A 23,138-nucleotide genomic window follows, 5' to 3' on the forward strand; every position below is an offset into this window, starting at 1 on the left:
CTGTGGCCTTTTCACAGCTATTATCAAAAACCTAAGGCTTACACTGTGTGGGGAAAGGACAGAATTTTAGTATTGGGTGCTAAATTGTACATTATTTTAATCCTTACAGTAACGTTCTGGGTTAGCCACTGTCCTCATTTAACAAAATGGCAAAAAATGAAGTTGAGAGATTCAAGGATCTTACCAGCCTCACAGCTCTGGGTTGCAGAGTCAAGATTAAGATCTAGACCTTCTCCTTGGCGTGTTTTTACGTGCCAAGGAAGAGCCAAACAAGAGCCTGGAATATCCAAGATCTTGGCTGTCTCTTGGCTTGAATGCCTCCCTCAACTGAATAGCCAAGAAGGTGCCTGATGATTCTTTTAGCCGCGACTGCTGCTCATACAGGGCAGCACGCACAGAAACAAAAGCCAACTGCTCAGTCCTCAAATAGGATGCGGTGTGTGTGAGACCAAGGATGGAAACCTCAGTATAAGACCCATACAGTTATTCTGGGTGTTTGAGCCCTAGGATATTCCTCATAAGCCCTCTAGAGGTGGTTTGGAATTTTCTGACCCTGAGAGGGGATTGGGGCGGGGCGGGGGGGCTGGAACCTAACAAGAGCAAATACTTTTGAAACACACTGTATGGAACTTTTCCCATTCTGTGGCTGCCTGGGGATGACTGATAGTTCCATTGTGCAGAAGTGCATCCTTACCACCGAAGTAATCTTTTGGTTATGCAGGTAACATTTTGTTGATGAGTATTTGGTACATGTTTGCTAAACTATTCTTAAGTGGCCCTGTGCAGTGAATGGATTGCCCTTTCTTACTTTTTATGGAAAGAGAAGTGAACCCAAAATCCATAAGCAACACTGTGTAACCCTGACTCTAGGATAGTAGCGTCTCTTACAATACTGCTTATGTGACCGAGACTCAACCCATCCCATCGAGTTAAGTGCCTACGTTCTCTGGCTGCATGCCTGTGCCCACTTGCCTCCTATATATTCCAAAAGACTCATCTCAGTTATTTCAGGCTCTTTTTATTATAGGGGATCAGAACCTGCTCCTTTTCTTGACAAGAAGAACTATATACCTGGTTCTTCTTCCCTCCAGTTTCCTGAGTATACCTCCAAATGATTCTCCTAACTTGGGTGTCTGGTAGCAGACCAGCTCTCTTAAGCTGGTGAGGGGTGGGGAGAGGGTCAGCTGTGGGGACTGAGCAGACATAAATGTGTCAGAGAGAATGAACAGAGATGTGTGTGTTTGTGTGTACGGAGGCAAACTCCATCTCAAGTGTGATGAGTCTACTGGGGGTTCTAGCTGGGAAAATGTTCAGGGCAATGAAAGAAGGAATATCTGAGTTTTGGTAAATAAAGGCAAACCAGTGAAAGTATCAATAAAATATTTTTAATGCCTACAATTTCTTTAATACATAAATTGCAAAACTTTCACCTGTATATGCAAAAGTAGATTCTCTTGCAGGTCAACAGCACCAGAAAACAAGCTAAGCTATGCAAATGTTTTCTTTTTTAAAACTTGATTTGTCCATTATGTAAAAGACATGATGGATTTAATAACTCCAAAGAAACCTATATCTCACTCTTAATCATACACTAAACACCTGAATATTTATTTTATCACATCCACTCACAAAATAAATAGTCGTCTAATATATTCAGCACATTGAAAATAAACCAACCAGTCTCTCTTCATATATTTATTCTCTTTCCAAACATGTTTTGGTCTCCTGCTATATCTCAGAAATGTACTAATAGCTGCTTTTAAGTTATAAAATACAAAACAGTAATTTCTTGGAGAAAATCTTGGGGTAACATTAAAAAAATGAAATTTCGAGTTCCCATAGACTTTCTTTTTTGTTAACAGTCTTTGAACCCTCTCATGGCACACATGTAAGGCTGTCTGTGACATGTGGTACCCTGGCCTCCAAATGGACATAACTGCATTTATAGTTTAGAGAAAATACAAAGACAAGTTCTGAAAGTAGCCTTAAAAGAAAGTGCCCCTTGCTTTGACATAGCAACATCAAAAGCAAGTGGGACTGTGCAATCAGCGCCATAGAGTTTTATGAAAACTACTTTCCTTTCACATCATCTGTTAGAGAATGCCACACTCATGATCATGTAACATTACAATCGTGAAATAACATTACTACATTCATGAATTAACATTACCCAATAAAAGGCACATCTTCAGATATTGAATTAATAAAATCTGAAAACCAAAATGGTAGAGGATACGTTAAAAACCAAGCACTTAATTTGTAAACCTTGAAAAAATATAACAGCTTATTCCAGTTTCTTCAAAGATCTGTGGGCTTTTAGTAAGAGTGGTCAGGAACTGCAGAACAAAATGGAAGACAGGATTTGGAAACGAGGCCAAGACGAATTTAAAAGACTTTCTCAGGACTTTCTTTTTAATTGAGCCACAGAAGTGCCCTTTTATAATGTTGATGCCAAAGAGTAATAACATCTGGAGAAGAAATGCACTCAACAGTGACACACACGTAAGGACACAACCCAACTCTTCAAGTTCTCGAACTTTTATCTAGCACATTGGTGCCTTTATGTACAAATAACTGCACATTGAGTAAAGTGCTAGTGAACTTTTAGCCACGAGAAATCTTTCGGCTATGATAAGCACTTGATTGTAATAGATTTCAGAGAGTCTGAATATTGAAAAAATATATCCAAGAAAAAAACTTTTTGGGGGGGAGCATAAAGTGACAGCAAAGGAAATAATGTTCCAAAGCTGTTTCTTTACATGGAACATCACACTACCCTTAAATCAATTTCACTAAAGGTACTTGAGATGGGTGAGAGGCAGTCGATAGGATTTTCTGCCAGTGTAACAGTTCTGTGTGGATCATTAGAAAGGTATTATTCCTAGTGATGGAGACAACTTTCATAGGATTCAGCTTTAAAGTTAAATCCTTGCACTTTTGCAATTTGAAACTCAACTCAAAATGAGTCAGAGTCTTAAGGGCCTAAGTCACATGGTTGTCCCATTAAGGGAGGCTAACAACAGTAATCTATATTCCCAAACTTGAAGAATAAAGAAAGCTTTATGGATAAAAAGGAATACATGAAAGCAACTTTTGGAACCGTTTTACAAGCTTATGTCCCACTGCCCCCACCCTCCTCATTTAGAATCAAGGACAAATGTTCTCTAGCATCATCATATCTCATTTTCTGCTGCTGACTTTCCTTGAGACTTGGCTTCTCTCCAGCCAGAATCTACGTCAGCCTGATTGGAATTGCCTGGATTTGAGGCTTAAGAGATATCAAGTCTAAAAATATGACTTGAAAAAAGTGAGAATGAAGTAAGTTCCCCAGCCCAGTAAAACACTAGCAACTGGGAACATCCTCTTCTACCTGGGAAAAAATCTCTTCACAGTGCATAGTTTGAAATAAAAGTGCAATATGGGCAAAAAGAGAAGGTGGCACTCTTGATACACACGAATTCAGTTTTTGGTTTTTGCCATTAATTGCTAAAGAATTTAAGATAAAATGCAGTCGTCAATATCAAGGGGTACAGGGGCACCTTTTTCCAAAATATTTTTATAATGAGGGAAGAGAGGAAAGAGGGGAGTCTCACATGTCACTTCCTCAGTTTTTAAACTATTACTCTTCCAAATCTAATGTTTGAATAAAATAAGCATTTTTTCCTCACTCAATATAAAAATGAACCTTTCAGATAAAAATCAATCAGCACAGTGACCTTGTCTATTTTATACTAAAGCCAACATAACAGTAAATCTGAAAGGAAAACTTGGAAACAAATATTTTTAAATTAAATGGCATAACTTGTATTTTAACTTGAAAAAATTTTTTTGTTAATTGCCTTATCACCTAAATTAGCGAATAAGAATGCTCAGCATCCAATCCACGAATAATGCAGAATACAATATAATTTATTCTACTTTTTACTTCAAAGTCACAGAGATGACATCCATACGATAATTATAAAGCCTACTCTACATTTTCAAGTTCTCAATCCAAACATATAGATTAGGACAGGTCACTTTATTGCTGGCAACATTCATGGAAGGCCAGGTTCCTCATTAAAAGACAAAGTAAGTTTGATTGGGAGCCGGGCAGTGCCCTACTCACACATCAGCAGAATGATGAAGTCACGAGGCAATCCTTTTTTTTTTTTTTTTCTTTCCTTTTCCAAGTAGCAAAGGAACAATGTGAGATTGGCTGACTGGTGAGCGGCCCCACATTAGAGTGCATAGCTCATCAGGATCAAGGCTGGCACCTGTGAACAGTTAACTTCCTAAGAGCACTCAACTGCACATTCTATCATCTGCATTACAGATTTAACCCTGGAAGGTATCTGGAAATACTTTATGTTCCAATGACAGCCTGCAAATGACAGTATGCATTCCTTCTCTTTGAGTACCCAAGTATAAATCTAAAATCGTAAAGGGGCTTCCTCATTCTGAAGGCAGGGCCTCCTTGCAGCAGTGTCTCCAGAATTTCACAAAAATAAATACAAGCAGCAGCTAACGCTTCTTCAGCTTCTTGGCCTTTCGACGCTTCATTTCTTCTTCTTCACGTCTCATTTCCTCTAAGTCCTCCTGCATACCTAGTCTTAAGCTGTCAAAAAAAAAAAAAAGTCAAGATACATGAAATTACCACTTTTAAAAATTAGAAGTGAAATTTAAACTGGGAGCTCTTATGGAATGCGCTGATGCATTAAAAATGCCTCAAGGCTCTACCACTGAAAACAAACTAGCAGGTGTATTTTTTACTAGGAGCCCCTGCCACTGACTCCACTTACGGTAGAAAAAAGACCTCACATAAAACCTCAACACTTTTAAAATACCTTAATATTCTCAGTAAAGTAGTAATATATAAATTGCTTATCATAACAGCTTTTAAAAATAAAATTTATTCAATAACATTCTATTTTTATCCTTTCCCACCACTTTGGTATTTTACGTAGTTACAGGAAGGGAAGGCAAGAGGGAGAAAGGCTTAATATTCTGGGTCGAGAATGAATTATTTTACCAAGTTAACACTATAAACAAAGTAATCACTTGTTAACCAACCCAAGAAATTATCATTAGTTTGTTATCAGGTAGTCAAACAGGAATCAGAATTCAAATCCCTCCTTAGGTCCCTAAGGCCAGTAGTGGTATTGGTTAGCAAGACTGAGATGTGTCCGATATAGAAAGGGAATTAAAGACGGGGAAGCATCTGCAAGGTTAAGCCTCTGCCTTCGGCTCAGGTCATGATGCTGGGGTCCTAGCATCGAGCCTGGCATCAGGCTCCTGCTCATTGGAGAGTCTGTTTCCCCCTCTGCCTCTGCTCTTGCTCTCTCTCTCTCTCAAAAAAAATGAAGTCTTTAAAAAAAGGAAAAGAAAAAAAAAGACAAGAACACACTGCAATGGGATCAGAAGAGGCTTCCAGCACTTACTGTGTGCCCGTATGGGTGAGGCACTGCACTAGGCACTTGTACACGTTATTGTAATACCGTACCTCGATAAGTAAAACAGTAAATTCTTATTTTACAAACAGGAAGACAGATTTAGAAAGGCTAAGGAATTTGTCTGAAGCCCCACAGCAAGTAAGTAGGATTGGAATTCAGAACTGTGTGGCCCAAAGCCCCTGCTCCCACTGGTGCATGCAACTGAAGCAGGAACAGGAATGCTCAGGACAGTTCTGCACAAATGTGCCAAGTTTTGTGCTTACCTCTTTGCTTCTTCCTTCTGCTGCTCTTTCCAACTACTCTCCATGTAACGTAAGGCATAGTCACTTTCATCTTTGTATCTGGTAAGAGGAAATCAACGTTGTTAAAAAAGCCCGAATTCCATTTTTTAAAGGAGCTGCATCCTCCTGTTTTAAAAATCAGTATCTTTATAATGAAAACAAAAACACACTTAGAATTACTCTTTCTTGCTTGGCAAGGAGTGAGGGGGGCAGAGTGAGGGGGGCAGAGGGTAATTTCTGAGGTAAAGATAAATGAGTCCTTCCTACTCCCTGAAGGCAACTATTCCTGAATTTAATGTTGCTGAAGATAGCAATCCAACAACGTTTACCTCTTTCACCTCTAGTTACAGGATAGTTTATATTAAAATCCTGAAAGTACAATATTTATGAAAATCATTTTGTACACATTAATCTCATTTGAGCTTCATGAGAAAGGGAAGGACTTTAGAACAGAGACTGAAGGGGCTCCTGGGTGGCTCAGTCAGTTAAGCAGCTGCCTTCAGCTCAGGTCATGATCCCAGGGTCCTGGGATTGAGCCCCACATCAGGCTCCCTGCTCAGCGGAAAGCCTGTTTCTCCCTCTACCTCTGCCTGCCGCTCCCCTATTACCCGATTGTGCTCTCTCTCTTCGTCAAATAAATAAATAGAAATCTAAAAAAAAAAAAAGGAAAGAAAGAACGAACGAATGAACGGAGACTGAAGCAGGCAGATTAATGGCTTGACCAAGAACATGTAACTAGCTAATGACATTACTAATATTAGAGATTTAAGTCCAATTTTTATTCCAGTTCTTTTTACTACTAAATATCTTTTTTAAAAAAACACCTTAGGATTGCTTTCTAATTTCTTACTTTGATGGCTTTAAAGGAGACGTCAAATGCTGCCTGATAGACACTGAGATAAGTCCCTTCTGTTTTACACACATACTACCTCATTTAATCCCTCTAGATGTCATTTTGCCCCTAAAGGTTTATTTGTTTGAGGGAGAGACAGTGATCAGAGGGAGGAGCAGAGAGAGCATCTCAAGCAGACTCCACACTGCGCACAGTGCCTGACGTGGGGCTGGATCTCACGACCCTGTGATCATGACCTGAGCCGAAACCAAGAGTTGGACGCTCAACTAACTTCAGCCCCCAGATGCCCCCTTCCAGATGTCATTCTAAAAATAATTTACTCAAGATTATCCAGCTAGTAAGTGGTGGAACTTCCATTCAAACCCTAATCTTTCCTCTATACCAGGGCTTCTCAAACTTTAATGAGCACATGAATCACCTGGGAGCCTTATAAAGGTGATTTAGATTTGGAAGCTATGAAGTGGGGCCTGAGAGCCTGCATTTCTAATGCTGTTGTCAGGTGACGTCACTGCTGTTGGTCCCATACTGACTGCTGTCCAGCAACCACACTTTTGAGCACCAAAGCTTTTACATCAATGAAAAGCAGATGTCAGATCAGACCCCCTTTTAACATAGCTCTGTGGATGGCTGAGTTCGAAGCCAATCTAGTTCTCCAACACTAATCTGCTTCACTCTCATTAAATATACATCTTATAAAGACAGTTTAAAAAGACACTTTTTGGCATGCAACTACACAAAAAATTCTGACTTAATTCTTAAATGTTAAGCGCCAAAAGAGTAAATCTAAATGATCACCCAATGGTTCCTAATAAAGAATTGTATTCAATGCCTCTATTAATGTTTATTTTCCCCCCATAACATGAGTCATTCAAAGTAAGTGTATCATTTATCCAGATCTTCTTTAGTCTTACTTTTTTCGGTCATAGCCAAAGATTTCTCGAATGTGCTTGGATATTTCTTCCTGAGGTTCTCCTTCATCTTCAATAAAATCTTCCATTTCAGAGTCATACTCATCATCATCCTCCTCCTCTTCATATTCTCGCTGCCTTTTGTAACCAGCCGGGAAGGGAGGCCTTTGAGGAACTAAGAATAGAAAAGCCATTATTTACTCCGAGTATTAAAACTGAAAAGTTCTACATAAACTGAGATTTTGAGAACTCATTAAGACAGTACCCTCCACAACCAGAGCCAGCACTCTGGCCCATAGCATGGAGTCATTACCACATCATCCCTGCTGCTTCATGTTGTTTGGAAGTGGCTTACTAGAAGCATCTGTTACATTTTCTAGCCTGGTGGTTCCCTTCTTCTGGATTTAAAAGACTGGTAAAATTTCAAAAAAAAAAAAAATACAAATAGCTTACAGGACCACTAACTTTTAGTTTTGCCAAGAAAAGACATTAAAGGTAACAACTACCATCTATTATCACCATAATTTAGGTACATTTTTTAGAAGTCCAACAAAGTATGAAAGATTCCCAGATTTATGGATAAACTCTTCAAAATGAGTAAGGCTAACTTTAAAAAAACTCACTACATTATCCTTACTTTGTCATTTTGCCAAAAGACTGATTAAAGCTTTGCAAGAGACAGACTCTGATCAATAGATCAGCATCTGGGAACAACTGCTTTCTAGTCCTTGATTAGAGATCCTCCTTTTGTTGTTCTCGAGTTGTTGTTAATATGCATGGCTTGTCTCCTTAGAGCACAGTTGCTTTCTCAACTTCTGCACTGCTGCCATTTTGGGCCAGATAATTTTTTGTTGTGAGAAGACTGTCCTGCGCATTGTAGGATAACAGCAGCATCTCTGGCCTCTATCTAACAGATACCAGTAGCATCCCCTGCCCCCGGTCGTGTCAGTCAAAAATGTCTCGACACTGCCAAATAAATGTTCACTGAGCATCAGAATCATCCTTGGTTGAGAACCAATGTTCTAGCTGAATTAGGAAGTTTAAAACATGGGATCTCATGTTTTGTCTCTTTTTATATTCTCCATGGCACCCAACAAGTACTTTAACAAATATTTATTACCACGAAGAAAAGCAGAAACACAAGGGCAATCAAAAACAGTTCCTGGTAGATCATGGGTACTTAACAAGTATCTGATGAATAAATAATGCACCAAAAGGCTTCAACCGTACCAACATACTCCAACTTTTGAAGACAGGTCTCTCTAGTCCTCATGAAAAGGTAAAGATGAATTAACTCATTGAACCATACAAGGCATATACACTCACCCTGTCTTATGAATCACATAGCCAAGTTTATTGCACTTGGAGATGTTACGGGGTGAACACAGATGGCCCTAGATAACTCTCTTTCTAAAGCCTTTTCCAAGTTATGATCACTCAAGGGACTCTCAGACACAAAGAGAGACAAAGCATCAGGATTTTATCAACACATGGGTACATTAAAGGGCACATGGAAGGGTTTACAGGGCTTCTGGTTATAAAAAACAAAGTATTCTTTCCAATTTCCTAGTAACAAATAAATATTCTTAAGGTAAGGGACAATTTTACCTTGGGCAGATCTGTAGCCAGATAAGGAAGGCTTCATTCCATTCATCTGTCCATTGCTGGATCGGCTAATTATATTCTTGGAAGAAATGGTTTCTGAGACAACAGTACACTTGGGCTTTAGGGGGAGACTGGAACTACTCACTGGTCGCCCGGGTCCCAAGCTGCTCACCGGTCTTCCGGGCCCTGAACTGACAGTCCGTCCAGCTGGAACTGAGCCACTTACTGATTGCCCAGGGCCACTAACTGGCCGTCCAGGGCCACTGATTGGCCGCCCAGGACCACTGACTGGCCGCCCAGGGCCACTGACTGGTCGCCCAGGACCACTGACTGGCCTCCCAGGGGGGCCAGAGCCACTCACTGGTCGTCGAAGGTCATGTGGACTGCTCACAGGCCGCCCAGGGCCACCAGAGCTGCCCATAGCTCTCCCAGAACCACCTGAGCCACTGCTGGGTCGCCCAGGGCCACTCGAGCTGCTTGCATGGTGCCCAGGGCCACCTGAACCACTGAGTGTCCGTCCGGAGAGACTGAAGTCACTGGCTGGCCTCTTGGTCCCACTGACCGATCGCTCAGGTCCTGAGCTGGAGCTGCCGTTCTGGCGCCTGGGCACCGGGCCAGAACTAACTGTAGGCCGAGCAGTCCCTGTGCTGGGCCGGCCAGGAGCTGAGCTGGAGCTGTTGCCCGGCTGCCTGACACCTAGACTCTTAGCTTTACTGTGTGGGGTAACCACGGGCCCAGGCCTGGAATGGCTAGGATGGGGAGGAGACTTTTTGGCTTTGTGCTCAGTGGCAGATCTCTGAGTCCCTTTAGCAGAAGTCTTTGGGACACTTGGTGAATAGGTGCTGGAGTGGGGCTTTCCAGCCCCATTGAAGACAGGTCTGTCATGGCCCTCACGAAGTAAGGGTTGAGAGCAATTGACAGATCCTGCTTTGGTCCTCTCTCCTGGCATGGATTTGGATGAAGACATGCCTAAGTGTTTCTCATTGGCTGTGCTGGGTCTGGATTTCTTCTCAGCATGAGGAAGGGGAGTACCCCTGGAAGAAGGATGCTTGCTAAGTTTTGTGCCCACGCTTTCCTTCTGAGAGGGTGCCTTTTTGGTTGGAGGTAGTCTTGCATCTGTCTCAGGTCTCTTTTTCCTCTGCTTTCGTTCAAGGAATTCTCGCTCCCTAAGTTCTTCTGCAGTCATAGGCCGCTCTTCTGTTTTCTTCACTACCTTGATCTCCACTGGTTCATACTGCTTTTTCTCAGCCAGCCTGAGTAGATCAGTGAAGTTCATGAGTGGTGGGGCACTTTTAAGGGGGACCTTTGGTTTGCTTTCAACTTTGCGAGGTTCTTGCTCTTCCTCATACTCCTGCTCTGACTCTGCTTGATTGTATTCTAAGAATTCATCTTCTTCTTCCATCTCATACTCTTGTTCTGTTCCCTGGCTAGTGTGGCTTTCCACTGCCTGCCTCTTCTTTGACTTTCTCAACGGGAATCCCGTTGTAACCATGGAAATTATCCTTTGTCCTTTTGGCCATAGCTCTTGCTTTCTTGTCATGTTTCAGCTCAATTCGCTTTTTCACTAGTTCTTCTTTTCTCCTTTTCTCCTCTAATGCTAAAAGGGACAAAATAAGAAAGTATTTCAAGGTCTGGAGGTCTCAAGTATTTCATCTGAAATCAGTAGGTGGCCAAAACACAAGTAACATTCAAGTTACAGTTTGAAGACATCTAGGAATGAAATGAGGAAGTCCTTTGAACAAGTATCTGTTGAGTCATCTTTACATAATGAGTGGGTCACATATGGGTCTTTCAATATGACAAAGCAAGTGAGAGACTGCACTTTTAGCTTTAAATATAGAAAATAATTCATACCCAATAAATACACCAAGTTAAAGAAACAGTAGGACCCACTTCATAGTCATTATTAGTTATGAACAAATGAATACTTACATGTACTAAATCAGTTTCCTTGTCATTTGCCTGAGGTAAAACTACTGCTTGAGTTACTGGTCTTCAAAAACTGTTCCTATTTTAATCTTTAAGATAGCATTCTTGATAATAATTTAAAAAATTAAAATATAAAATATGTAGAAGCAGATTCAGAATGAAGGTCAAAGAATGGAGTTCCTATTGGGACCTAGTATGGCCAAGTAGAAGATATGGTCTCTATCCCCAAAAGCTCTAAAAAGGAAATAAAAGATAATCTCCATACAAATGATCAGCATAAGAACATATGTAATCCTCTAAACACAACTGATTCAGACACATACACAAACCCCTTAGCCTATTATGTTATTACAAGCATCCACTAGTTAAGTACAAACTAGTTGTGAAGGTGGAAGACTTTAAAATTGAGAATACGGCTATAAATACATACCTTTTTGCCTGAGCTCCTCTTCTTTTCTTCTGAGAAAAGCCTGAACGGCTGCAGATTGGACACCCTTAACTTTCGGGTCTTTTTTGGGAGGGCCCACGGCCAAACTATACCTTTTCTAAAAAGAAGAGGAGTGAAAGTTAACAATCAATTCAACTTTAAAAATGTATTTGCTATTAGGTGTAAGGCACTGTGCCAAGCAATCGAGAGGTTTAAATATTGACTGAAAAACTGATTCTGAATAATTAAGAGATCATGTAACCCACATGAAGGCTTAGCTATAAAATTTTGGTCTAAATAGGATTATGTATGACTGTTTTTTAAGTACAGAATTTCTTTGTAATATCCTAAATAATTCACAGCAATACTATTTTCAGGTTATTTTCCCAAAAAGGTACCTGGACTGGGGGACTTTTAAAAAGAAATCACCACTTAGAACAGATTGTTTTAAAATTCTTTTTTTTTTTTTAAAGATTTTATTTATTTGAGAGAGAGAGAGCAAGCACAAGCAGGGGCGGGGCAGAGGGAGAGAGATAAGCAAACCCCAGGCTGAGCAAGGAGCGCGGGCGGGGCGGTGATCACGACCTGAGCCAAAGGCAGATGCTTAACTGACNAAAGATTTTATTTATTTGAGAGAGAGAGAGCAAGCACAAGCAGGGGCAGGGCAGAGGGAGAGAGATAAGCAAACCCCAGGCTGAGCAAGGAGCGCGGGCGGGGCGGTGATCACGACCTGAGCCAAAGGCAGATGCTTAACTGACTGAGCCACCCAGGGACCCCTGGATTGTCTTAAAATTCTGATTAAAAAAAAAAACAAAACCTTCTTTAGAACTAAGCATTTCAAAGTCTAACTTTTCAAACAAACAGAAAAAACTACTCATAAATGCTTTCTCTCCTGAGTACCTTATTCCAGATTATTTTCTAGTACAGACTCACAGCTACACAGGTTATTTTGCTTACAACATGAACACTGAGATTTTACTTTGACCCTAGGCAAAGCTGGTGGCAAACCACAGCTAAAAAGCATTTCAAAGAACTCCAAGCAGCAAGAAGTGCCCAATTCTCTATAACCTTTAACCATGGCTCTTACGTTCATTCAATATTAATCTGCCACACAAACCATTTAGACAGATTTCCGTATCACAGAAGTACTGACATTGTTCTGGCATAGATGGTATTTCTCTGGGCTTTTATTTTTATGTAATGACATTGGGAAATGGCTAAAACTATATGAATGTTAATTTGAAGTATGATAGGAAAAATACTTCTATTTTATAAGTATCTATCACTAGAGAAGTATGATAAACAGAATAACTCACACCAGGATGATTCAGCTCTAGGACCACTGCACATTAAATATATGGGTAGGAAATAAGTTTTTAAATGCCCTCCCTTATTCATCAGATGACATTCTTACCTACTGAACCTGTTGTGCTAGTTAAAAAGGAAACACTAACCTCTGAGCACAAAATGAACTCCTTAAGAACCAAAAAACTGTTTCCCAAAATGTGCATCAAATTCCTAGAGGAAAGCCAAAGGATCCATGCTTACTATGCGGCTGACAAATAAAAGGCATCCTGAAACAAGCTGGAAGTTCCAGCTACATTATTCACCAACGAAGTAGCAGGCCACGGAAGCAGGCCCTAATCCAACCTGAAAATCCTGCATGATAGTAATGCTGCAACCCGACACATCCCTGACCCAAATCCCAAAAGACAGCATCCAGATTCCTTTCCAAGTCACTTTAGTTGAGTCACAATAAAATCCAGTAGTAAGTCCCTATCTTTGTAAATTTAGTAGTAGGCCCTTTCCATTGTGGATTGGGGCCCCATTTTTAAAGGAGAAAAGCAGAGGAAAAGGAATACTTAGAGAAAGAGAATACTGCTTTACCTAACTAGCTATATAAAACTGTCCTGGTTTACAAGAATCTCAAACGTAGGCCTTATCTACAAGAAGTTCACCTTTTCTTAATGGAAGAGCCACCATGAATATGATTCAAGTTGCAGAAGACATATATAGACTCATAAGGAGACACATAACTCATTTCACCCTATCCCATTAGGTAGATTTGTAAGAGGAAAGTTGGATTTTTGTGGCCAGGACTTAAAGTTTTCCTGTGTCTGCAACTACCTAGTCCATAGATTTACCTGCCAAATCAAAGCTTATACAAGGTTTCCCCGCACAAAATACCAATATGCATGTTAGTGTTGCCTTAAACAGCAGTGGTTCATTACCTTGATATTACAGCGATGAGCACTTCCTAATTTGACTTCAGGACAGATATCTTTCTTCCTAATCTGGGACTTCAAGAGATAGCTAATGGGATAGGACTAGCTGAAAAGCTACTCACGACTAAATACAGGCACCCAAGTGGAAAACAACGGTGTCAATGGGGCACAGTTGACTAAGTTTCAGTCATTTGAATAACATCCTCATAATTTTTGCCCTTTTAGTATGCCACCTGTATTATTCTTCACTAATTTTAAGAAAAGAGACCTAACACCATGACTTATTGTTATAGTTTTACTTCAAACAATAATATCCATGAGAACTGAAAGTAATTATGTACCATCTAAAATCACAATACAGAGCTATATGCACTGGACTTTGGAAAACACCAAAAAGGAACATAAAAATACAGGAAAGGCAGAACACAAAGAAGAAGCAAAGGAGGTGGTATTCAGGATCTCAGATTCACCCAGAAAAGAATTCCAAAGATTACCTTTAGCTTTTTTCAAACTATCCACCTATTTCCATCCATTCACACTGTCAATTTTAAAATCAGCTTTTTTGTTCTAATACCGCTAATCCTCAAGGGTACTTATTAAGCTGGCTTTACATTTAACCTAATAACTTTGCAGTACTTTTTGTCCTGTCCTACGATGTAGAAGGGATTCAATAAATCTATAAAAGGTCTTATTTCATACATCTGCTAGGAAACAAGAAGGGCAAGGTCCTAACTTGATGAGGTTTAATCTTATTCACTGACATGAGCTGAGTCATAATTAATAGTTTCTGACATCCTTTGTAGCTTAATGCACTCAAAAGCAGATACCAGGAAAATACTGAAATATTCTCTTTAAAACATTCTCTTAGGCAAAGTTTAGGTCTAAACCTAGAAATCTGGAGTTAAAAAAAGGGGGGCTGGGTCTTCACAGATGATTTTCTTAACAGTTGTATTGAGATATAATTCACATACCATAAAATCTACCCATTTAATGTGCACAATTCATTGGTTTTTAGTATATTCAGAGAGTTGTACAACCATCATCACTATTGGATTCTAGAACATTTACATTACCCCAAAAAATAAATGTCTTACTTTCAGCAGTCATTCCCCACTTCCTCTTGCCCCTCTGCCCCTGGCAACCACTAACCTACTTTCTGTTTCTGCAAATTTGCCAATTCTGGACATTTCATATAAATGAAATCATGTACCCAGGGTACCATTATATAGTGACATGCATCACAATATAGGTCAAATTTACAGGCCACAGACAAATGGTTATATATATGAGTGCTTATACAACATATGTAAGATTTTTCAATTTTGAAAACCCTTATTGTTAATTTTCTCTTGACTCTACTATTAAGTTTGAAAACAGATGCTTTCAAAGGCCAAGAAAATATCTTTGGGAGAATGCTCCGTAAGCTGGTTCCTAACATCCTTGAACTGAGAAATTATAATTATTTCTCTGGCTTAACTAAAATTAAGAAACGATTAGTTTCTATGACCATTAAATGTTTCAGCAACAGTATCATTTTAATTCTTTTGGAGTAAAAACAGAATACACCCAGAACTTTATTTTTATTTTATTTTATACCTAGAACTTTAAAATGACAATTATGTAATACCTAAGTAAATTTAAATTTAAATGGTGATAATGTAATTTTACTGTTGTCAGTGTTGACTTTTCTAATAATTTTTTTTGCCCAAATAAAAACTTTGAAAGAAAAAAATGAAATCATACAATATACCGCTTCCATGGTCAATTTTATGTGTCAACTTGGCTAGGCTACAGTGCCCAGTTATTTAGTCCAACACTAATCTAGGTGTTGCTATGAAGGTATTTTGCAGGGAAGGTTAACATCTACTATAAGTTAACTTTAGGTAAAGCAGTTTACCCTCCATAATGTGGGTGGTACCATCTAATCAGTTGAAGGTCTTAAGAGCAAAAACTGTGTCTCTCAGAGAAGAAGGTATTTGCCCTACAAATTTCAGACTTGCCAGCCTCCACAATTACATGAATCAATTTCCTAAAATAAATCCTACTGGTTCTGTTTCTCTGGAGAGCCCTGACTGATACAGTGGCCTTTTGTATCTTGGTACTTTCACTTAGTACAACGTTCTCAAGGTTCATGTTGTATCATGTATCAGTACTTCATTTCTTTTTATGGCCGAATATTTTACTGTGCTGATGCACCACATTCTATCCATTCATAAGTTGATGGGTATTTGTTTTTACTTCTTGGCTATTATAAATAATGCTGCCGTGAACACGTGCGTACAGGTTTTTTTGTGTGAGCATCATTTCTCTTGGGTATATCAGTATAGACCTTTCTAACATTGAGCTAGCCAGACCTTTCAAAAAGGGAGACTCTGGTATCAAAAGATTTAAGATTTACTGTAATAGAATGTATTAGATAATCTCCTAGCCCCACAGGGGTAGCCCAGCAGAGAACCATGTTTTAAAAAAGCCTCAGGCTGGGATTACATTATATTCTATTTAATAAAGCAAAACTACTTGGCACTTTCTCCTGCATCAGATGGTCACATTTAGCTCTAGCAGCAGGACATCAAGATGCACCCACCAATTCTGAATCGGATTCAAGGCACCAGGCTGCTTCATTGTTTGAGCTTCATGAAAAGCAGCTGGACAAGAGTTTCTTTTATCCTAAGTGTATCCATTTTATTATACTGCAAGCCAACTCAGTCATTCTGCTGGACCCCAATGAATGATCCACAGCAGTGAAGCTTATGCCATTTAAATACAGTATCAGAGATTTTGCCAAGATTTGTACTTCTGAAGCCAACAGACCTAAAAAACATTAACTCACTTTAAGACATATGTGTTCCTTGCATGGAAATTATACTGCCATGGTCAGATTAAGAAAATAAGGAGTTTTCTGTCTGGAAACGTGTGTTAACCAAATACATCATGTTGGAATCAACAGTCAATCCCTTCTTAAAAGCTGTTCTTTACTCAGGAGATAACATATTGTTGTAATAGTAGAAAACACTAAATTTCCTTTTTTTTTTTAAGATTTTATTTATTTATTTGACAGAGAGAGAGAGAGAGACAGCGAGAGAGGGAACACAAGCAGGGGGAGTGGGAGAGGGGGAAGCAGGCTTCCCACAGAGCAGGAAGCCCAATGCGGGGCTCGATCCTGGGACTCTGAGATCATGACCTGAGCCGAAGGCAGCTGCTTAACGACTGAGCCACGCAGGTGCCCCAAAAACATAAATTTCCCGATGGCTTTACATATATTAGAAATTTATTATTGGTTAGAATTAGGAGTTAATAATGTTCAAAGAATACCTTGAGTTTAATAATCACTACACAATTTCTAAAATGTTCTCAAAACATCACAGGGAATAAATGCAGGCCTGGAAAACAAATGGTTTGCATTAGGCTTGGTTAGCTGGGTGGCAAAGAGGGTAAAAATGAAACAATCAAAAAGCACATTATTCAGGATAGCTATATGATCAAATGTAAAATTTACTATTACTGTGTCCATAAAAATATACCTGATTATAGAATGTAATATCAGATAGGTACCTCAGAGTCACTAGTCCAACCTTTGGCCCCCAAAGCACAAATGTACATTTACTGGTTGTCACTCACAGAGTTTGTAACAGAGTGTGAATTAGAATCTAGGTCTCCTGTTTCAGGTCCAAAAGTATTCCCACTACAACATGTCTCACTTCTAACTTAATCCCAACACTTTCATCCAGCTCTAACCACACTCTTAAATGCCCTTCCCTAATTTCCATCTGCCTCTTGGATGGTGCCATGACCTCAAACAGGTCCACCACTTAATTTTCTATCTTATCTTCCCTCACCCTCAGACTATGTCTGTTAACCATGCTGGCACTCTCCCAAACAGGCTGTAAATCTCCCTCTACCCACCAGTTTCCAAATTCTGTTGGTTTGCCCTTTAAATTTCTCTCCCATCAGACTTGAGAAGAGCCATAAAAAAACCAAGAGTTATTGTCTCAAGCTATAATTAGGCTGGAGTTGAGGGTAGGAAGCTGGATGGGTTTAGGCTTTACAGATGACAACCTTCCTCACATCATGATTAAGAGCAAGAACTCTGGAGCCAGTTGGCAAATTCTCTGCTCTGCCATTAGTAGCACTGTCACTTATTAGCTGTGTGACTTTAGGCAAGCTTCTTCATCTCTTTGGGCCTCAGTTTCCTCACCTGTAAAACAACCTTCCTTATATGGTCATTATAGTGATTAATTAATATACACAAAGTGCTTAGAATAGTGCATGGCACCGAGTAAGCATTATAAATGTTAAATGTTGTTAATATCATTATTATTCAGAAAGAGATTCTCCTAGGTAGTGATGGGGAAAAGAAATAACAGAATCTCTCTGGGGGCAGATTTTCTAAAATATCTTCTCCCTAAAAGACTGGTTAAGAAGTACTGCTCTAGGCGAGCAATCCAAAGCTACTTCAGGCACTGCCAAAGTCATCTTCAGATGCAAGCATGGGGCGCAATCCCATTGTAATTGATTATAGACCAAAAGTTGCAAAGTGATTGCCTGCAGAAACAATTCTGTTGACCCATAATGTTCTTCAAAGGGAAATAGGGGCGCCTGGGTGGCTCAGTTGGATAAGTGTCTGCCTTTGGCTCAGTTCATGATCCTGGAGTCCTGGAATCAAGCCCCGCATGGGGCTCCCTGCTCAGCGGAGAGCTTGCTTCTCCCTCTACTCCTCCTTATGCTCGTGCTCTCTCTCTCAAATAAATGAATAAAATCTTAAAAAAAAAAAAAAGAACTATAACTACTATAACACATGGTAGGCTTCTTTTGAATACACAGAGCGGGGCACTTAACATTTTATATCCAGACTACTTCAAGAACTTACACTACCTACCTGGCCCTGAAGACATCTGAATTTGCCACCCCAGTTAAAGTCCCTGAGCTCCTTTTTCAGTACCTATATTCTTTTTTTTTTTTTTTTTTTGCGGGGTGAGGGGGTGGAGAAAGAGAGAGAGAGACAGTGAGAGGGAGGGAGGAGGGGAGGGGAGAGGAGAGGGGCAGAGGGAGAGAATCTTAAGTAGGCTCCACGCCCCGCACAAAGCCTGATGTGGGGCTCAGCCCCAGGACCCTGAGATCATAACTTGAGCTGAAATCAAGAGTCAAACGCTTAACCGACAGCCATCCCGGCGCTCCTCAGTACCTATATTCTTTTTTTTTTTTTTTTTTTAAAGATTTATTTATTTATTCGACAGAGATAGAGACAGCCAGCTAGAGAGGGAACACAAGCAGGGGTAGAGGGAGAGGAAGAAGCAGGCTCATAGCAGAGGAGCCTGATGTGGGGCTCGATCCCATAACGCCAGGATCACGCCCTGAGCCGAAGGCAGACGCTTAACCGCTGTGCCACCCAGGCGCCCCCTCAGTACCTATATTCTTATCCTCAAGGGGCTTTCGCTCCCAAATCCTTATGTTTAGTACCACATGAAGGTTTCTTCTTTACGTTTTGGTTTGAGGGTCACACCAGAACTTCAGTATCTTGTCTGGGATGATTTTCAGAGTACTGCTGTGAGAAAGACCGCATAACTTGTCTCATGCACTACAAGCCATCAACTATAGTTACTTGCAACCTACAAGAATCCATTTTCCAAGCTCTACCATTCTATCAAAACAAGAAACTTTGTTTTTGCTAGAGGAACCAGGGAGAAAAAATTTAAGTCACGGTTACCAAAAACATCTTTTCTCCTTTAAATTTAAACAGAGCTTAAGACAATAACTGGTTACATCACCTTGATCAGCTGTTTTTTAAATTCAGTTTTCCACTGGGAAATGATAGCATGCCTAATATTGCTAGGCGTGATGCAATACTTCCTTTGTTTTAACTAAAACATTATAAAGATAACTATTTTTCCTGGAAAGAGTGAGCCTGCATTATAGAAATGTTCCTTGCTTCTCAAACCAGATACACCAGATAGCTCTTAAAAATGACACCCTGTAAAGAGTTCATAGTGGCTGTCCAGGTGTTTTATATGTTAGCCTCCCTTGAGCTAATCAGTGCTAGTCATATGTCCTTTCTGTAGCAAAGGTCTGACACAGGCACTCTGAAGACTGAAATCTGAACATCAGCTGGAAGGTGGGGAAGAAAAGGACTAAAGGGAAATAAGAACCAAGCACCAGAGAGGGAAGGAGTTATAGCTGTCAATTACCGCAAAGCCTCTGTGGTTCTCAGATCATCAATCAATCAATAAAGCTTGTGTCACACATGGGTATGGGTGTGTGGGTGTGTGTGTGACTTGAAATGTTGTTTCTTGACTTGGATGATGGTTTACAAGGTACTCTGCAATAACATATTATATTGTACAATATATATTTCACATTTGATGGTGTGCTTTCAGAGGCTTTACTTTGAGCTGATAAAGTAACAAAATAATTAGATGAACCAAGTGAAAGCAAGATCATGGATTAAATTTAACTACTATCTTGCTCTGTTCCTCAATAGTTTCTTTTCTGATATCTTTCACCTGATGTAAAAAGATAAAGATTATAATGGTAACTAAATCAAACTTCTAGCCTTACTAGCTTTTTGTGGGCGTTGGGGGCTGGGCAGGGGAAAGCATACTTTGATAAAATAAATGCCTATATTCATCTCTTAAATTTTACCAATTTACCTTTTTTGCTTCCAATCTTTGTTATTTCAATCATAGATCTGCTGATAGATAATGTACAAATTCTGAAATACACAGAGAATCTCCTTTTCTACCAGCAGCTATTGGTTTTTAGCATAAGAAATGACTAACTTGGTTCTGATTCTTCTACAGAATATTACTGGACATCAAAGCTAGTATCTATTTTTTGACCTCCACTGAAATTCAGGAAGATCTAGAATAAAATATGGACCTAATTATGCAAAGATGAATGCTTACCAGCTCCAATATTGACTTGTCTAGGAAATTTACAGTATTTGCAGAAAGTGAATTTTGTCGTTCAAGGTTTCAAAGGTTTAAGCCCATAATTTCAACCTGCAGATCTTATGACTCATGGCTTAGGGGAATGATTATTCAGAGTACTTAGGATGGGAGATGAATATAGGAGAATTTAATAAATATTCAGCTGACAGGTATCAGCTTTATTTACCAGTTATTTTACTATCTTCAGATCAATATTTTCAAAAGGGTAAAAAAATGGGCCAGGTTCAGAAGAAAAGCAAAGGAGTGGGAAAAACAAACAAAACAAAACCACTGCAAATACACAAAAATCTAAGAAATGCAGAACGCACAGTGAGAGCTCAATAAATTCCAGTTGAATTGACTTTAACAGAGAGCTGTTTGAGCTCTACACCTCACTGCTCAAACCGCAGGTATCACAATGCAATTTGTCGGTTTACAGCTGTGTTGTGGGTACCATCTGAGGATCCAGAAATGATTAGTTTATGCAAAACAGCTACAACCCCACAAACCAGGCACTCTCCATGACTTCAACAAGTAAATGTTAAAAGTCTTACACCGTTCTGCGAATATTAGCGAATTGGCAAATATTACCGAGCAAATGGGACCTAGATTTCAAACAAGGACAAATCTGGAAGGCCACAAATGGAAGGTGAAGCTAGCTCACTCATTCTGTTGGCCAAGGACTTCGTGGAATCCGCTCAACTTCTCTTCCCAATACAAAGGTATTATTAACCCTTTGGGAGGTTGTAATTTAATCATCTCTTTGGCTGGGTGGGTGGGGCCACAAGTCAAAAAACTTGTTCGAGAAATCACACAATGTTTAACCCCATCTTACGCGGGAAATCAGCCAAAACGCTAACAGGCCAAGTCCCTAAAGCCCCTGAAACTCCCCAACATACATGCTTCATTCCCAACCTCTGAGCTTAAGTTTACGCCGAAGCCAGAAAAACTACTAGCGCTAGAGTCCACCATGTACCAGGTACGGTTTCACTCACCGGCTTTCACGCAACTCTAAAAACCCGAACTGCAAAGTCCATGTTGCAGGGGTGACTAAGCCAGCGAAACTCTCTCCGGAAGGCTTCCGCCTCGCACCCCAAGCTCCTTTTCACACTGAGTCCCCAGGAGTGCATGCCCAAGAAAAGGAAATAAGGAGTCCAGGTCTTTCCCCTCCCGGAGAGGACAGGCGCCTGCCTGGAAGTTCCACGGGCCACAAATTCCAAACTTGAAGATCAGGGTCTCCTACAGTAGCGCCCAGCTGGTACTTACCGGCACGTTGTTGACACCCTGTCCTTTGGAAGCTATCAGGAGAATTTCCCTGAAATCCATGTTGGCTGAGGCGGAGACACTGGGCCAGGCTCTCGAAAAGAAGTGAAAGTACGCCTTACCGAGGCGCCCAGCTACAGCCAAGTGAACTGCCTGGCCCACCCCTCTCCCACCCCTCCTTAGCACGACCACTTCCGGCGCCTTCCAATGCCGTCTGCCCGCCCCTTTTCCTCTTGCGGCCTATATCCTTTCAGGTCCGGCGCTCCGCTCGCGAGTCCCTGGCGTAACTTCCGCTTTCAGGCTCCAGACACGTAGAAACGTGGTACGTGGCTGCTGGCGTTAGCTCGGAGGGGCGGGACTAGGCCCTTCACCGACCAAGGAGACGCGGCCTAGTAAAATGAGGGGTGTGGCTAAGGGAGAGATCGGCTTCCCTGGGGGCCGGGGCGCGCGACCTGACAGTTTCGGTGTTCCTTGTGAGCTCTGAGTAGGGTGAGCGGGCGGGGGGCGGTTACCTACCAGACCTGGGTTGGCTGGGTGTCACGGGTGCGCGCTCAGGTCCGAAACGGCGGGGTCCCAACAGCTGAACCGACAGGTCTCGAGCAGGGGGTTTCAGTTACCGGTTTCTAGGCGCTCGTGAAGCTGCGCAGGCGCACACGGCACCGACTAGTCCTCAGTCTTGGATGCGCATTACTCATCACGTCCTGGCACATGGTGTGTGCTCACCTCCTACACAGATGCATGCAAGTCATGTATAGAGGCGCAGGCTTAGTGCTTTTGCTTCATCTAGATAATAAGCTCCACGTAGTGGATGAAGGAAGGAATTTTTTACATACGGACCCAGTATAGACATACTTGGCGCACTTACGAAACACACATATATGCCCCGTATTCATATTAATTGGGAGTCCAGTCTTGGGTTCCTTTTAAGAGTATCTGGACCCTGTAAAGTCGTTTCGTTCAGTAAAATACACTAATTAGACCTGGGGTGGGAATAAGCCACGATTGACGGCTAAGTAATTGGACGGATCTTTTCAGTGTGATGGAAATGTTCGCAAACTGGATCGTGGTGATGACTGTGCTGCAAATTTACTAAAAGTCGTTGTACACTTAGAACAGGTGAATTTTACATCATGTAAATTATATCTAAGTAAAGTTGTTTAAAAGTATTAGGTCTGGGGGCGCCTGGGTGGCACAGCGGTTGAGCGTCTGCCTTCGGCTCAGGGCGTGATCCCGGCGTTATGGGATCGAGCCCCACATCAGGCTCTTCTGCTATGAGCCTGCTTCTTCCTCTC

At 40.8% G+C, this 23,138-nt stretch overlaps 1 protein-coding gene across 1 annotated transcript; it reads right to left on the minus strand.

The window, feature by feature from the left end:
• Positions 1–1,363: 1,363 nt before the first annotated feature.
• Positions 1,364–22,548, minus strand: SPTY2D1 (SPT2 chromatin protein domain containing 1). Its single transcript, XM_034645495.1, is given in 8 exon segments — positions 1,364–4,597; positions 5,696–5,773; positions 7,478–7,649; positions 9,083–10,545; positions 10,547–10,676; positions 11,439–11,553; positions 21,850–22,235; positions 22,363–22,548. Coding segments are annotated over 7 exon segments (2,112 nt in total). The 5' UTR covers positions 21,910–22,235; positions 22,363–22,548; the 3' UTR covers positions 1,364–4,503.
• Positions 22,549–23,138: the final 590 nt, after the last annotated feature.

Source organism: Ailuropoda melanoleuca, chromosome 16 (assembly GCF_002007445.2).
Source record: "Ailuropoda melanoleuca isolate Jingjing chromosome 16, ASM200744v2, whole genome shotgun sequence".
Taxonomy (NCBI): Eukaryota; Metazoa; Chordata; class Mammalia; order Carnivora; family Ursidae; genus Ailuropoda; species Ailuropoda melanoleuca.